At 37.5% G+C, this 18,111-nt stretch overlaps 1 protein-coding gene across 3 annotated transcripts in view; it reads left to right on the top strand.

The window, feature by feature from the left end:
• CTTNBP2 (cortactin binding protein 2) overlaps nucleotides 1-18,111 on the top strand; it is a 186,161-nt gene that overhangs the window by 159,828 nt on the left and 8,222 nt on the right. Inside the window, exons 15-21 of one of the 3 annotated variants that reach the window (XM_060196481.1) lie at nucleotides 2,555-2,707; nucleotides 2,887-3,074; nucleotides 9,378-9,556; nucleotides 12,516-12,721; nucleotides 12,914-13,099; nucleotides 16,737-16,800; nucleotides 17,710-17,836. In XM_060196481.1, coding sequence (XP_060052464.1) covers nucleotides 2,555-2,707; nucleotides 2,887-3,074; nucleotides 9,378-9,556; nucleotides 12,516-12,721; nucleotides 12,914-13,099; nucleotides 16,737-16,800; nucleotides 17,710-17,836 — 1,103 coding nt within the window. Of the gene's footprint in view, nucleotides 1-2,554; nucleotides 2,708-2,886; nucleotides 3,075-6,490; nucleotides 7,764-9,377; nucleotides 9,557-12,515; nucleotides 12,722-12,913; nucleotides 13,100-16,733; nucleotides 16,801-17,709; nucleotides 17,837-18,111 lie in introns of those variants that run through there. The other 2 variants (XM_060196480.1, XM_060196482.1) reach the window with 2 other exon arrangements.

The raw sequence follows: 18,111 nt of genomic DNA, 5'->3' as shown, positions 1-18,111 counted from the left end.
AAACTTGGGTAGGGCAGAGAGTAGTTCTCAAATATGAGAAAAATATATGATTACCATTAATTGTTTACACCATCCATTTGACCTAAGTTCATATTCATATTTAGCACAAGAGCCTGTGTGACCTCTGAGTCCCAGTCAACCTCAGTTCATGGTCCATGAGCTAGGAACATTCTAGGCTGCACTCATTTTAGAACTAGTCTTCCTCCAATGGCATAGTAGGTAGACCCAGCCTCCCTTCAGAAAGTGGGACAGTCCCTACCATTGCTGCTGTACAGTGAGGGCGAGGTCCTGAAGGGGCCCACAGAGGGCTTATAAATGGTGGTGGAACAAGGGGTCTATTAAAGGTCTAGGCCCATCATATCTATGTGGGAATCCTTGGGATTCCCTGACTGTATTCCCAGATGATGGGGTAGCCTGGTAATGACCAAAAAAGACTATCATTAAAGATATGTATAGATAGATAGATAGATAGCTAGATAGATAGCTAGATAGATAGATAGATAGATACCAGTCTCTTGCCCTTATCTAGCTTTTGCACTCTTTATCTGATGAAGTTAGACTTAAAGTGACTGAGAGAAGTGAAGTAGGGGGTGGATATATATGTACCACATATTCTTTATTCTGATTTCTTTTTGTAGATAAACATTTGCTGAGATTTAGTTACATGTTCCTGCAGATATTCTAGCTGTACACAACAGGTTCAGAATTATTGGCACTAGCCATATACTTAGCACAAATCAAAAAGAAAGTAAAGAAAAAAGAAAGCTAGTGACAGAGTCATTAGATATATAAAATTGAATGTATAAGCCATTAAATTCAGTCTGCTCTTTTTCAGTGGGTAGAAAGTATTTATCATCATGGTTTGAACTGTAGAGTTACATACTTGAGTAACACTTCTGAACTTTGGAACCCTGAGAGTATAGACATTTAGTGCTTTTTACTAAGTAGATGTGTTAAAGGGATAAAACTAATGAGACATGGTTATTTCTGGTCCTCTACTTTGTGAAGCTTCAGAGTACCCAGAATCGCTTTTTCACTTTCAGAAGAGATTCATTGACAGTATTTGTGGAGTTCTCTTGAAGGTGAAAGAAAGTGTGTTGTGTCTATAGCAACAAGTAGGAAAAAGAAAAAGAAAAAGACTAGCATAAGTATTTGTGAGAAGTGGAATTTTTAACAAAATTACTCTCAAGTAGTTTGAATTAATCTCTCATTTTTCAAAATTAATACCACTAAGGCCAGGACATCTTAAGATCTTCTGAAGTTAAAAGCTTATTTTAATTTGTATTAATTTATTTATATTTGGCAGGGGTGAGGAATATGTGGCCTGTGGCCCATGGACAGCCTGAGCAATCACTTGGTTTGCCTCAGCAACCATAGGTGGGGCTCAGAATTTGATAAATTTAGCTTTTTTTCATAGAAAAATTAAGTCCTAACCTTTAAGCTTCTAATTTTGTACGGCCTGTGATAAATGTCATAAATATCCAGGTGGCCTTTGAAAAAAAATCAAGGTTCCCCACCCCTTGTATATGGGGTGCACTATGTTTTACCTGCAGTGTTAACATTTAAGGAGTTAGTAGATTCCAGGCAATGTCTTAAGTATATTTTGTACACTAATGTATTCATTTCTTATATATAATAATCTTGCATTTACTTGTTGCTGTTCATTTTGGGCTTATATGGGGTGCAAATCTTTCTATCTTTATTGAAGAGATACCTAAATAAGGTTTAGACTTCGTAGATTTTTTTCTTTCCTTACAATTATTTCTGAAGCAAACTGACTTCTCAAATCACTACAGCCTGACATCTACAAAATTAAAATTATCAGTTTAGTTTTCTGAGATCTGATCTCCATAATTCTATAGTCATTTCCCATATGTTTAAAGGTGCTTTATGAAATTTTAACTTGACACTAGGAAAATATGTGCATAAAGAACATACTGCAAGTATTTATATATCAGTGGATAGTTTATGCTCAAATAACCACTTATCCACAGATCAGGACAAACATTAGAATATTCCCAGCTTCTAAAATCCTACTTATACCCCTTTCCATGCTTACAAACTCTTCTTTCTAGAGGTACCCACTAGCCTATCTTTTGTGATAATTGTTTTTTTGATATCTTGATATTGTACCACCTGTGCAAGCATTTCTAATTTATACAATCAATATTGCTTGTGTTTGAACTTAGCGAGAGGAAATCATATTGTATGGCTTTTGTGATTTGCTTCTTAGTATATTATTTGGAAGTCTTTCATGCTATTGCTTGCAAGTGTCCTCTGTTCACTTTTACTATTTATATGAATATTTTCCTATTAACTCATGTATTCTGTCAGACATTTGAGCTAATTCCATTTGCGATGTTAGGGAACTAGTGTTGGATTAGTATGTGTGTATATCTTCAATTGTCTGAATAATGCCAGACTGTTACCCAGGGCTCTTAAAAGAACATTCTCATGGTGTCACATCAAAACACAGACATTTTTGTTTTACAGATTCATCCAGGTTTCTGTAAAAGTTCTCATCACTAAATTTTCATTTTTTTTTTTACTACAGCATGCTTGATTCCAGTGAAGCAGTCTCCTGTCAACAAGAAAATCATCATCATTTTAGAGAATTTGGAAAAATCCTCATTGTCAGAGTTACTGGGAGATTTTTTGACACCTTTGGAAAACCGCAGCACTGAGACTCCCTATACTTTGCAGAAAGGTAAAGCTAGAGGAGAGACCATGCTGAGAACAAGCTTCTTCTGTGGGATCATCCCATCCATTCATTTCCCCATAGTATGCAATGAACTCCATGTTCTTCTTCTGTCTCATTTGCATTTGTCCCATAATGTAAATCATGGGATTGCTAAGGTTGGACTATTTACTTTTGGTGTATTTTAGGAAATGGGATGTCCGAGTGTTACTACTTTCATGAGAACTGCTTTCTGATGGGAACCATTGCCAAGGCCTGTCTCCAGGGCTCCGACTTGCTGGTGCAGCAGCATTTCCGCTGGGTTCAGTTAAGGTGGGATGGCGAGCCCATGCAGGGTTTGTTGCAGAGGTTCCTACGAAGGAAAGTTGTGAACAAGGTAAACCAACTATTGATTGCCAGTTGCTGGGAGAAGGACCTTTAGTGTTAGGGACTGTGGACATGAATCTGTGCACCATGGCTTGGTGTAAAGACAATGTTTGCATGTTCAAACAATAGAGGGGCTGAAGTATGTAAAGCACATAACCATTTCAGGACTATATTTAAAGTACAAAGAAGGAAATAGGTTTTATTACTGTAAACCAGTTTCTCTGAAGTTGCTCACAAAGTTCTAAATACAGTAGAAAATTAGATGAAGAAATGAATTATAATTCTTTTTGTTTCATTCTTTTTAGATAGATACAGGAGACAGAGAAAGAGAGAGAGAGAGAGAGAGAGAGAGACCACAGCACCTTCCTTCAGTACTGTAGAGGTTGGGCTCAAGCCTTGGCTACATACATAGCAAAGCAGCATACTATCCAAGTAACCTATTTCCCCAGCTCTTGGTTAAGCTTTTTAAGGAGAAATTACTATTTCTCCTTGCAGTAACCCCAGGTCCTCCAAATTAGTAGGAGGTTCTTGCCTCCAATAGTATATAAATAACTATGAGACTACTATAAAATCAACAACCATATTCACTGAAAAATAGGACTTTTATTGCCCGGATTTAGAGAAACTGAACAGCAGTCAGGAAGAATACTTGTCTGCAAGTGTATATATTTCCCTCCCACTCTCTATCTTACCCTTTCTTCTCAGTTTCCTCTTTGTCCTATCCAATAAAATGGAATAAAAATGGCGGCCAGGAGTAGTGGACTTGTAGTGCTGGCACCAAGCCCCAGCAATGTTATTTCGGAGCAATAATAATAATAGTAATTCAGTGATTTTTTTTTTAGAATAATTAAACTGTATTCTTACAATAACAGAATTATTATCAAGGACATTACTGTTAACTATTCTTAAATTTGGCCAGTAGTTAAGTACCAGGATATATATGAAATAACAGAACTTGATTTACCAAGATATTATCATTGCTCCACATTTGGAGGGCAGTATTATTGTATCGGCAGTTTTTCTAAGCTACAAATAGCACAATAAGCCTCTGCTACTGTTTCTCAGAATAAGGGTTTTTCTCCCTTTAACCAAATGTCTGAGGTGGGTGTTGTTGATGCCTGCTCAGCACTTCCACGATGTCCAGATACCTGAGTCTGGGAGAAACTTTAACTCCCTTTAATATTGTATAAAATAGGGAGTTGGGCGATAGTGCAGCGGGTTAAGTGCACGTGGTATGAAGCAAAAGGACTGGTGTAAGGATCCCGGTTTGAGCCCCCGGCTCCCCACCTGCATGGGAGTTGCTTCACAAGCAGTGAAGCAGGTCTGCAGGTGTCTCTCTCTCCCCCTTTCTCCATTTCTTTCTTTCCTATATTTGTGTGTGTGTGTGTGTGTGTGTGTGTGTGTGTGTGTGTGTGTGTGTGTGTGTGTAAGAAAATATGCAGGGCTTCAGGCATCCACTCACACACATACATATTTAAAGGCAAGAAGCAAGTTGTTTCAGGGCACAGAGAGCTTCAGCATCTTTATTATTTTATTTATTTTTATTTTTTAGACAGAGAGAAATCTATAGGGAAGGGGAAATAAAGCAGGAGATAGATACCTGCAGCACTTCACCACTCATGAAGATTTCCCCCTACAGGTAGGGACTGGGGGCTTGAACCCAGCCAGGCCCTTGAGCATTATAACATGTGCCACAACCAGGTGTATTGAAGAACCACCAGGTTCACCTTGTCCAGAAGGAGATCATCTTTTTTTCCAAAAAAGCTCTCCAAAGCATAAAAATTCCCCTTAGTGTTTCATTAACTAGAAATCACGCCCTTTATCCCAAACCTTGGCTAAACTTTCATCCCAAAATTGAAGTTTTCCACCAAGCAACAACAAAATTCAGTGTCTATAGTGTTAAATTATGTGAACATGCATATTTGTGGGTATAGGACCAGTGGAGGAATAAGGGAGTACAGCTTTGTTGAGAGTGGCTTTGATAGTTCAGTGAATATGGTGCCTGCCATTGGTGATTTGAATTGGTCAGAAATTCATTCAGAGAAACAAAGCTATGCTAACATTAATTGGTTGGTCATAAGTAGATGCTTTTGAATAAACACAGCCATTACACAACATGAGTCAGTGGCAAGAAAGGTGAAGTACTATCACAGAACTATAGCTTTTCAAATTACTGATACTACCATTAACCCTATTATGAGAATTATTTAAATCTCAGTGCCAGAATACTTAAGTAAATGTGTACAAATGATCAGTATTTAAATATTTTTAAAAGAACAATTTAAGGGAGTCAGGCGGTAGAGCAGCAGGCTAAGCACAAGCAGATCTGCAGGTATCTGTCTTTCTATCCCCCTCTCTGTCTTCCCCTCCTCTCTCCATTTCTCTCTGTCCTATCCAACAACGATGACATCAGTAATAGCAACAATAGTAACTACAACAACAATAAAAAACAACAAGGGCAACAAAAAGGAAAAAAAAAAAAATATATATATATATATAACATTTTTTTTTTTTGTCTCCAGGGTTATTGCCGGGGCTCGGTGCCTGCACCACAAATCCACTGCTCCTGGAGGCCATTTTTTCCCCTTTGTTACCCTTTTTGTTTTACCATTGTTGTTGTTATTATTATCCTTGTTATTGATGTCGTTGTTGTTGGATAGGACAGAGAGAAATGGAGAGAGGAGGGAAGACTGAGAAGGGAAGAGAAAGACAGACACCTGCAGACCTGTTTCACCGCCCATAAAGCGACTTCCCTGCAGGTGGGGTGCCAGGGCTGGAACCGGGATCCTTATGCCAGTCCCTGTGCTTTGTGCCATGTGCGCTTAACCCACTGCGCTACTGCCCGACCCCCAGAACAATTTTAGTTTACAATAAAAGAAGATGGATGGCTAGAAAGGTAGCTTAGAAGGTAGAGCTCAAAACTTGTGTCCATGAAATTTGGTTTTAGTCCCCACACAGCATATGCCTGAGTAGTGTCCCAGTCTTATTCTCATTCAATTTTTAAATTTTTAAAATATTTATTTATTTATTCCATTTTTGTTACCCTTGTTTTATTGTTGTTGTTATTGATGTCATTGTTGTTAGATAGGACAGAGAGAAATGGAGAGAGGAGGGGAAGGGGCGGGGAAGATAGACACCTGCAGACCTGCTTCATCGCTTGTGAAGCAACTCCCCTACAGATAGGGAGCCTGGGGCTCGAACTGGGTTCCTTATGTTGGTCCTGCACTTAACCCACTGTGCTACCGCCCAACTCCCCACTCTCATTCTTACTCTTTCTCTCTCGTAAATATTATTAATTTATTGATAAAACAAAAAATATCAACAAGACCATAGGATAAGAGAGGTACAATTCCAAGCAGTTCCCACTACCAGAATTCCATATCCCATCCCCTCCCTTGAAATTTTTCCAATCTTTATCCCTCTGAGACCATGGACCCAGGATCATTATGGAGTGCAGAAGGTGAGAAGGTGGAAGGTCTGGCTTCTGTAATTGCTTCTCCAATGAACATGGGCATTGCTATGTAATCCACATTCCCAGCCTGTTTCTATCTTTCTCCAGTGGAGTAGGGCTCTGGAGAGTTGGGGCTCCAGGACACACTGGTGAGGTCCTCTGTCCAGAGAAGTCAGGTTGGTGTCATGGCAGCATCTGCAACGTGGTGGCTGAAAAAGCATTAAAAAATAAATTTTTTTTTAAATATTATTATTAAATATTATTATTTTTTAAAATTAAAATGATAATAATAGCAATCTTTTCAAAATACTAAAAGTGAGAGGGAAATACAGAAATTTCTCATGTTCCCCTGCTTCCCCCCATGGTCACCATCATTTACCGGACAAGTGCTTTTATTTTTACCAAAAATGAATCTACATTTACCTAAAGTCCATAGTTTACCTAGGGGAAAATATTAAATACTTCACAACTGCACATCACATCACCCTCATGCAAGGCCCACTATAGTCTCTAGAATATAAACAAGTCTATATGTGGCACTAATATCAGGCAAAATGCACCTCTTCCCCCACCCCATCCAGCTCTCTGCTACACATAGTTTGGAAAGGATTGAGTTCACATTTGTGTAAAGAAAGTTTATAGCTTCAAGCTCTACTTTTCTCTCCATTGCATTTGAGGAAGAGGTATGTAGGCTGTGCAGTGAATAGGAAGGGGGAAATTGAGTAATGCCCATTTACCAAGAATCACTTAAAGTAAGCTAATAAGAAAATATTCCTGGGTGAATGTACAATAGAAGTGCAAAACATCAGAAATCCAGTAAGGACAGAAAAGAACCAAAAGTTTAGAGGGCATTTAAAAGCACACTGGAATTTGATTACAATTTCTTTTGTTAATATGTATTTATTTATTTATTATCAGATAAAGACAGAGAGAAATTGAGTGAAGAGAGAGAGGTAGTGAGGGAGAGAGACAGAGAGACACCTGCAGACTTGCTTCACCACTTGTGAAGCTTTCCCCTTGCAGGTGGGGAGCAGGGGCTTGAACCTAGGTCCTTGTGCACTGTAATGTGTACACTCAACCAGGTGCACCACTGCCTGGCCCCAATTATAATTTCTTATTCTAGATCCTTCCCCAATAGAAGAGAACAGTAAAATACCAAACTACCTGTTAGTATTTAATAAAACTAATTGCACTTTTATTAGTAGGAAATAACTATTATTGTATCATCATTATTTCTAATCATTATTTGTAATATATAATCTTAGTCTTCCTGGAAGAATATCTGACACAGTAAGAAAAATACAATGACTGTTCCTCTCTTGAAGAAAGGGAACATTATAACAGATTCCCAAAGCCGCATGTAATAATGATACCACTTGAACAGAGCTGTGAGTAACATTAACTGTTCTTTTATTTTTGTGAGGCAGATTATGTCCCTTCATGTAGGACATGCAAACATTCCAGTTCTCCTGAGTCTTAATATCACAGTTACTTGGTAAACCATGGATTTATGTGTCTCCTTTCTTTATAGAGTTAATTACTATATCTGACTTATAATAGTTAATACATTTTGGTCTTTGTGTGAACCTTCTATACTGCCTAGTCTTAATTTAATAAAGTGTATTATAAAAAGAGTAAGTTCCCATTAACAGTGTGTGTTACACGGTATTTTAATTTGTGCATTGAAAAAAAATTGCAAACAGTGGGACTTGGGATGTGTCTCCCAATAAAGTGCAGTAGAGGCTGCATTTGTGCAGCCCTGCATTGCATCCCAAGCACCACTTAAAATGACAAAGTGGAGCTCTGGTCTCTGTCTCCCTCTCTTATACACACTTACAAACTATAAAAAGTACATAGAATTTTTAACTTTCAAGCAAATTTATTGATTCTTACAGAACTCTGAACATTTTGATAAAGTTAACATATAGCTCAGACTTTTCATATGTAGAAATTAAAATTGATACAAGATGAACATTTAGATATATTTCTTATCTAAAATATTTAAATAGTTAATAATGGTTATTTCACTAGTTCAAATACCTACTTTGCACTTCACTATTTGCAGGGCCCTGTGAGGCAATATATATATATATAAATGTTTTCTTCTAGAACAGGCTTTTTCACCTATTTCTCAAATTTTAAGTATACTTTTAAAAATATTTATTTCCTTTTTGTTTCCCTTGTTATTATTGTTGTTGTTATTGATGTCATCATTGTTGGATAGAACAGAGAAAAATGGAGAGAGGAGGGGAAGACAGAGAGGGGGAGAGAAAGACAGACACCTGCAGACATGCTTCACTGCCTGTGAAGCAACTTCCCTGCAGGCGGGGAGCCTGGGGCTTGAACCAGAATCCTTATGCCGGCCCTTGCACTTTGCACCATGTGCACTTAACCCACTGAATATCTTTATTTTTTATTTGATAGAGACAACCATAAATTGAGAAGGAATGGGGAGACAGAGACAGAGAGAGACAGAGAGACACCTGCAGCTCTGCTTTACCACTCGCAAAGCTTTCCCTCTGAGGGGGGTGGGAGGGGCTGGAGGCTCGAACCCTAGTCCTTGAACACTGTAACATGTGCTGTCAGCCAGGTGTGCCACTGCCTGGCTCCCCTACTTCTCTGTTGTGTCTGAGCTACTCTTTTTCATGTACTAAGCTTTAGTTAGGTCTGGGTAATATGCTAGTGCACACAAATAAGGCCGTAGGAGCTATCTTTCCCTCAGACATCCCAAGGGAACGAAAGTCATATCCAGATACATTGTTATACATTTATATATTCATATATTTTTAAGATATTTAAAAACCAAATGTTAAGAAGCATTGTTCTCAACCAAGCCCCTGCGTTCTACTTCATTGTCTCTAGTTCAGAGGTCAGCTGCCCTCTCCCTGTGACCCTGTGTGCAAGACGGTCGACTGGGCCCTGGCTGTCTGGTGCCAGCTCAACTCCTGTCTAGCTCGTTTGGGTACACCTGAAGCACTTCTTGGGCCAAAATATTTCCTGTCTTGTCCTGTAGTCCCAGGACATGCTCAAGCAACAGTGAAGTAAGTGTAGTTTCTCTTTATTTGTCTGTCTAGAGTCGATCTTTGGCCAATGTGGGATGTTTTAGTAGAAGGAGGCTCAAGGGGCTCAGTTGTGTCACTGTTTTGTCACCAGCAAGAATGAGAGCCCTGTGTTACTGTCCAAGTCAACCATGATTCATCTGCTGGAACGCTTCTAAGGAAACAGTGAACTATAGAGCAGTTCTGTCCTTTTTCAGAATTCTAAAAGTCAAACGCAACTTGTTAATGCAGTATCTCCTAGGAAGAGTTCATGTGAGAGATTCTGTCAAGTTTATTGTTAAAGCCAAAGCCACAAAACAAATCCTGCATTCTGTTGATGAATTGAGAAGTTATGTTTCTTATTAATGAGACATATATACCCATTCTGTCTTCCTTTGTAAAAGCTTATGTGAACAGATATATAAACAAGGTGAGTGAGAGCGAAAAATCAGGAGAAAATTGAAAGAAAGGAAAAAATTGTCATCATCTACTAATAAAAATTTTAGCATATGAATATATAAACAGTCTAGCTTAGGAAGTGTATGATTAACTGTTTCCTGGCATTCAGGACAGAAATCCATTATGGAAAGCAATGGATGTGAATAATATTATCTTCTCTATTAAGAGATGAGCTGTCATTTTAATAATAGCTAGGTGAGAGAAGTGCTATACTAATATATACATAGTACTTTCTAACAAAAAACAGAAATACTTATTTTTTTTCCATCAGCATAATTAAATGTATACCATTTATATCCAGTCTTAAGATTCCTTTTTTTTTTTTTTTTAAGTAACAGGGCTTTACCTCTCTGAGACAACTTAACTTTTTTTCCTTAGCTAGCAAGTAAGAGAGGGGAGGAAACCACAATAATAAAGCTTCCTCGAATAATTCTGATGCCAAATTTGCCCTTGGGTCTTGCACATGGCAAAGCAGGCACACTATCTAAGTGAGCTACCTTATTGATCCCAGAGTTTCAAGATTCCTTGGAGCCAGTTTTGGCCTTTCCTCTCTGATACCTTCATGGTCAGGAACTGAAACCTCTTGATTTTTACCTTATTTGCAATTAAGGTTGCCTGGTACACATTGACAGTACTGCATCAGAGACTTCAGACGGAGCTTCACCCATAAGTTCTGTGGTGTGATATATAGCCACTCAGGGGATGCTGATTTGAAATCACAACTGCACAACTCCAGGCTAGGGAGTCTCACCATTTTCTAAAGAAGCTGGCAAATCTGCCCACCCTTTGCTGTGGAAGGAGACATTACTTTTATTATCCTAGACAGATTAGTTGCCTTTTCCTTTAGAACTATTAGCTCTAAAACTGTTGCATTTTTTTCTTGAAAAGGTAGTTCAGTATAAAAGTTGACACAGGGGAGTCAGACAGTAGTGCAGTGGGTTAAGCGCATGTGGCACAAAACTCAAAGACCGGTGTAAGGATCCTGGTTTAAGCCCCCGGCTCCCCACCTGCAGGGGAGTCGCTTCACAGGCAGTGAAGCAGGTCTGTAGGTGTCTGTCTTTCTCTCCCCCTCTCTGTCTTCCCCTCCTGTCTCCATTTCTCTCTGTGCTATCCAACAACGATGACATCAATAACAACAATAATAACTACAACAATAAAAAAACAAGGGCAACAAAAGGGAATAAATAAAATTTAAAAAAAGAAAAGTTGACACAGAATGAAAAATGTGCAGAGATGCCACAGAGAACTGTCTTCCAGCAGCCATCAGCATAACGGATTTATTTCACCAAAACTCATCATTCCTACACCTTTAAAACCTTTAAGAATTATTATGTAAGTTTAAATTGTGTTGCCAAATTCCATATTGTTTCATAAATCCCCTACTATAGCTATCTTTAATTGTAAAGCAGTACATATTAATAGAAAACTTCACAACATTAATACTTAATGCCTGGATGATAATTTTAATTGAACACCTTATGCCAATATATAATATATTTGAAAGCTTTTCTCTTCAGTGAGATAAGGGTTTAGTTGCCTTTGACCATGAGAACTTTTGTTTGTTTGTGTAGCCAGAGTACAGCTTAACTCTATTTTATGGTAGTGCCAGGAACTGAACCTGGGGCATTGGATCCTCAGGCTTAAAAATCTTTTGCATAAGTATTATTCTGTCTTCTCTCCCAGGCCCATAGTAGTTGCTTTGATGTGCTGCAACAATTATAATATTTTTGAACAAGCTTTAATTAGCATTGAGGGCTCCTAGCCTGGACCAAAGCCCCACATCAGTTCCTACAGAGAGTTCACTCAAAGAAATGACTGGCTAACCCCACACTTTTCTCTGCAGAACTAAGCTACTTGCAAGACATTTAGCCTGGCCTTGGAGCAGACAAATTTAGTCTTTCAGTGACTGTAAGTTGTACTACAATTATAGCCATACTAAGATATTTTATTTCTTGGGAAGGTGAGATAGCATAATGGTTATGCAAACAGTCTTTCATGTCTGAGGTTCCAAGATCCCGGGTTCAATCCCCAGCACCACCATAAGCCAGAGTTGAGCAGTGCTCTGGTTAAAAATAAAAATTTCTCTGTCTAAAGAAATATGAGAAACAAGTCCACACCATTTAGACAAATGTTTAGGAATTCTTTTTCTAGACTTCATCCATCTACAAATTCCTTTTCCTTCTCATCTATTTGTACATTGATTCATTCACCATACAAATAAGCATGGATTGTGCTTGCAAGGATTTTATAAAAGGAGAGAGAAATTAAAAAGTCAGCTTCATTTGAAATATACTATATACTAATATATATATATATATCAGAAACAAAGTCAATACACTTAAGTAGTAGGTACTTTACTTCATTCAGAGCTACCTGGGAAAGATAATATATCTGTAGGGAAAAAAAAAAGTCTTTTTATGTGGCCTTCAGGCCTGTGCTGTGTAAAGTTGTTTATGATTTGTGAGACCTGGTTCCTTCTGTGAATCCATCCTTCTTTTACAAGGTGGATGTCTCATCTGTGGAATGCCATTATTGCACCCAGAGTTCAAGAAGCAATCTTGTCAAGAGCCTCTGTGAAAAGACAACATAGCCTTGGGCAGACAACAGCTAAAAAACACCCCAGCCAAGGACAACAGGCTATAGTGAAAGCTGCTCTCAGCATCTTGCTGAATAAAGCTGTTCTGCACGGTTGCCCTCTCCAGAGAGCAGGTATGTGGGCTCATCCTGGGAGGAGAGGAAATTCACAGACCTTCCAGAATACATGTTTGAGACTGGTTCTTTTTTTTTCTTTCTTTCTTTATAGCTAGAGAAATTAATCAGAGATGTTGTAATTGCTTGACTCCTGAAACCTGCAAGATAATTGCTTTCCTCTTGACAAAATGCGACTTTGTTTTGTTTCAGAGCTAGACCAACATACAGCTGACTTCAAAGGTGGAAGTTTCCCTTTATCCATGGTTTCAAGTTACAACAGTTGTAGCAGGAAGAAAGCAGAGAGTGGTGCCTGGAGAAAGGTCAGCACCAGTCCTCGCAAGAAATCTGGCCGGTTCTCCTCTCCAGTCTGGAATAAGCCGGACTTGAGTGAGGAAGGTAAGGAGAAAATGGGCACACTGCCAAAAAGTACCTGCACACTTAGGGTCTGGTTTACAGTGTGAATGTGCTTTTCTTTTTCTTTCACACTCAAGGAAACAAACAAACAAATAAAAACCATTTCTGAGTATTTCAATGCATATTTCACAGGATAAACAAAGTATGTGGTAAATATGACCCTTACCTGAAAAAATAACCATTTGTAGAGTTCTGAGTCAGTTTTGTTTTTTACCATGTTAACCATCATTTGAGTATATTATAAATAGATTTTTATGAGGTCTGCGATTTGTGTAATATAGTTGTACTTTGGCATACTCCTATACGTCATACCTAAGACAGCCTTAATAAGGTTTATATAATATATATACATATATATGTGTGTGTGTGTGTATGTGTATATATATATATATATATATATATGTTTTGTGCTAACTTCTGTTACAAGCACTTGAAATAGAGCAGTAAAAACAGTAAAAATCCGGGAGTCGGGCTGTAGTGCAGTGGGTTACGCGCAGGTGGCGCAAAGCACAAGGACCGGCATAAGGATCCCGGTTCGAACCCTGGCTCCCCACCTGCAGGGGAGTCGCTTCACAGGCGGTGAAGCAGGTCTGCAGGTGTCTATCTTTCTCCCCTCCTCTCTGTCTTCCCCTCCTCTCTCCATTTCTCTCTGTCCTATCCAACAACGACAACAACAATAATAACTACAACAATAAAACAACAAGGGCAACAAAAGGGAATAAATTAAATAAAAAATAATTAAATAAATAATTAAAAAAAAAAACAGTAAAAATCCCTGCCTTCAAAGAGTTTGCATTCTAATAAATCATTACAGAATCTATGTAAGGGGATATCATATAGAAAAAGAAATGTACTGGGTTTTTATAGTTTTTTATTTTTTGTACATCAACACCATTCCCACTACCAAAGGACTATGTCCTGTCCTCCATACAGGGTTTTTATAGCAGAGAAGACAACACACTTAACCATAGTGTGTTATGTTATACTTACTTATTTTGCTTGGATGATAGGATAGTAAGCAGTTTTACAAACTATGAATGTTTTCCTTAAAGCAATTTACATTTGAGTAAGAGTGGAAAGATGTTATGATGCCTTATACATATATATATATATATATATATATATATATATATTTAAATATATATATATTTCTGAATATATATATTATTCAGGGACCTACCCCAACATATTATGTCTCTTATAATTTTATACCAACTTTATAGCAGTGGGGCTGTTAAATAAGACAATATGTTTTCTAAAATCTTTCATCTTAAAACAAAAAAAATGCTTTGGCCATTAAGATACCTTCATTCTGAAGGTAGGATTTTATATAATGTCTTTAACCATATCAGATACAGGCTAGCATTTTTTAATTACTCCAAGTAATCTTAATAAATTGTGACTACTTTTTTGGAAAATATTTAAAATTACCCCCAAAGTAGTTGTAGTTAAAATACACAATATTTATATGCATTTATTCAGGAGTGGATCATGGGTGGAAAGAGCAATGGCCTTTTTAACAGGTAGAATAAATGACAAATTAAAATGCTTTCTTATTACTCAGAAAACACAAAAAAGTCTCCTGGTGTAGAGAAAAAGGTAAAATGAGTTAGAGAGAAAGCAAAACAGAGGGTTAAATTTCTAATAAAAAAGCTAAAGGAGCTATTATGTTACTCTTTAAGTTTGCAAAAATAGAGAACTCTGTACTCAGTATTTTTCTTCAAACACTGGAGTTAGAAAACTCTACACATTTGCCTCATAGGGATGCACCTGGGTGTTTCTGTGCTCCTGAAGACTGCCCAGAATTAGTGAGAAATTAACAGTAATAGGACCGATCTTCCAGCGTGACTGCTTTTTAAAGATGAAATGAGAGTCACTATGCAGTGAGTGTACTGTTGTGTTACATATTTATCATAGAATACATTGTTATCACAAAAGCTTACCATTATTTCTCAAAATTAAATGTTTGACTCAGGAAATGAAGCCACTATATTTCATCTTTTTCCCCTTACTCTACCACACCCCAGCCCACATAGATGATTTTCTGTTAGCAAGGCTTCCACCACTTGCTCTTTCTCTAATAGTTTGCAAAAGAACTCAAATATGCAAATGCAAAACTAAGATTTTGAAACCCTTGGCTACATGCTCCAAATGGCACAGGGTTCTGCAGTCTGTGGTTTTATTTCTTACAAGTTCAGCACTATTTGTTCTTTTCAACTCAAAACTCTCCAATCTCACCACATATGGAAGTAATCCATGGCCATTCCAATAACTGACACCTGTGTAGACCCTTTGCCATTTCCACATTTATTGCGATTTAATGTGGTTTATGACCAGCTTGTTTTTCACCTGAATAATTACACAAACAATACATACTCTAGAATCAGTAAAATGTGAATTTAAGGCAATTTACTGAAGAGCCTAACTTAGAAAACTGTTATGGGGGGCTGGTGGTAGTGCACCCATTAAGTACACTCATTACCATGCTTGAGAGTCTAGCTGCCACTCCCCACCAGTAAGAGGAACTCTTTGGGAGCAGTGAAGTAGGTCTGAAGGTGACTCTCTTTCTCTCTCCATTTCTATCTCCCCTTCCCCTTCTCAATTTCTATCTAATTAAAGAATAAAATAAAAACAGAAAATGGATGCCAGGAATAGTGGCATGGAACCCCAGCAATAACCCTGGTGGCAAAAGAAGACAGAGTGAATGAAAGAAAGAAAACTATTATAAAAAATAAAAAGCTGAAATAGGAATTATAGGCCCTAAGTAGCCCATGTGGTAGAGAACATACATGCTTAAAGATCCGGTTTGAGCCTTAGCCACAACATTAGGAAAATCTTCACAAGTTGGGGGGAGCTTCTGGAATTGTGGAGCAATGTTTGTCTTCCTCTCTCTCACCTTTTATCTTAGCAAAGAGTCCACCACCGGGAGCAGAGGCATCATGCAGGCCGTGAGCCTAAGGAATACACTGATGCTGTCCACTACCACTAAAAAAAAAAGTTCCCCACTATTTTAACTTAAAAATTATCTAGCACATCTAATGTTACAGTCTTTGAAAAGTAAAAGCTTATTTGAAAGACTAAAATAGTATGCAACTAACTGTAGTTTATGTGACTTTAGCATAAATCACATCTAATTCTGCAAAGTAAACTTCATGAGTCAGAGGACAGCAAAATAGCTGAGGTGAATAGTGTTCCTGCTTTACTGTGTATAAATCAAGCCTAAAAGCTGGCCGCATTGCATTGGAGGAAGTGTGTCTGTGCTGTGGTGTCTCTCCCAGCCCCATCTCTATCTGGAAAGGTAGACCTAGAGTGGTGATGAAGCACTCCTCCTATCATCAAAAATTTCATGGGCTAGTGGTTAAATGATGAACCAGTAGTTGCTTTAAAAAAAAGTCATTGATAGTTCTCTTAATAATATAATAGTAAAATCATCTTTTCATGTGTTCTAAACTGCTTTACAGTTCCAGTGTTTAGGTCTCTCAGTGTCTTTATTAGGTTAGCTCTAAAAACAGTATGAAAGTGCAACAGAGTCTTATTTTAACTATAGAGTTGAAGATGCACAGGAACAATCCTTCGTTCTGTGAAAAATTATTATCTTTTTTTTTTTTTAAAAAAGCAGGTATCAAAAATAAGGCCATATCACAGTTGAATTATAATGGGAGTGCTCTACTGGCAAAGCAAAAGTAAGTGCCCCTGCAAGATGTAACTCTATCAACAATATATGTTTTAATTGCTTTGAAAGCTGGTGTACTCTTTATCAAATTTGAAACAATAAAAATAAAAACTGACAGCAGTCATTCAAGTGAGTAAGCCTGTATTACTTAAATGCAAATGAAAGTGATAATTTGATTGAATATATTGTTCCTAGGTAATTATTGATGATAAATTAAAAAATGGTTTGGTTCACCATAAATTAAAAAATGATTATGCCTTTCACAAGTAGGTTGCTATTTATTTTAGTTTAGTAACAGAAATGTTACTTGGCAGGTAACATTAAGGACCCTACTTCAGGCTCTCAGGACTGTAGCACACCACAACATGTCTTTCTGCCAGGCCCATTGCTAGTTCCTGTTTATACAATAGTCTGTGTAATTTTCCTAATAACTGTGATGTAGGAATACTTTATTACTGAAAAAGGAACTGAGTTCAAAGGAAATCAAATTGGGCCTATGACCATATTGCCAGCAGTTTTAGAGGCAAGTCTGAAATTCATATTTTCTCCGTTGTATCACATTGCCCCCTATATCACACTGTTTTGGCTTTATCTTCTCTTAGAGGCAGAACATGGAAAAGTAAGGAAACTAGAGTGTTTTAAGCCCAAGATAAGTTCTTTGTGAACTTTCTCCCCTTAGTATTTTGAATGAAAGTCATCAAAATCCCATAGGAATTTTTTTTTTAACTTACATTCTAGTTTCTTGGGATATGGAAGGTGTTTGTTGTATTACATGGCATTAATGAACTCCTCTAAAGGGTAGTAGATATGCTTCTTCCCTACACTGTTTCTCAGAAAAAAAAAAAAAAGGAACAATTTTTATATTGGGAATTATATTTGTGTTCTCACTAGAAAAACTACTTTCTGGACTTTGTATTAGGTCTTTAGAGAATGATCTGTCATTGACATTGGACCAAAGACTCTCTCTGGGTTCAGATGATGAAACAGATCTTGTCAAGGAACTTCAGAATATGTGCTCCAGCAAATCTGAATCTGATATAAGTAAGGTAAGCCATACCAATGTGCAAAGACATTGAATAGCTTTGTCTAGCAGCAGAGAGCTAGCTTAGAGCCATATCATAATACTCATTCCCCAAAAGAAATCCCTTTTTGAATAGCTGAATAGTATAGTTAATTCTCAAATCAAAACATCCTTTACCCTGCCTAGAAAAATTCTTCCAAAATATCATTTATAAGATAAAGGGACTCTGTTTAGTACAGGTCACTTTTCCAAACTCTTCTGAAACACATAAAGTTGCGTAATAAATCCGTATCAGTGGTG

Source organism: Erinaceus europaeus, chromosome 8 (assembly GCF_950295315.1).
Source record: "Erinaceus europaeus chromosome 8, mEriEur2.1, whole genome shotgun sequence".
NCBI lineage: Eukaryota > Metazoa > Chordata > Mammalia > Eulipotyphla > Erinaceidae > Erinaceus > Erinaceus europaeus.
The sequence above is the reverse complement of the archived record's forward strand: the minus strand, read 5'-3'. Positions and strand labels throughout refer to the sequence as shown.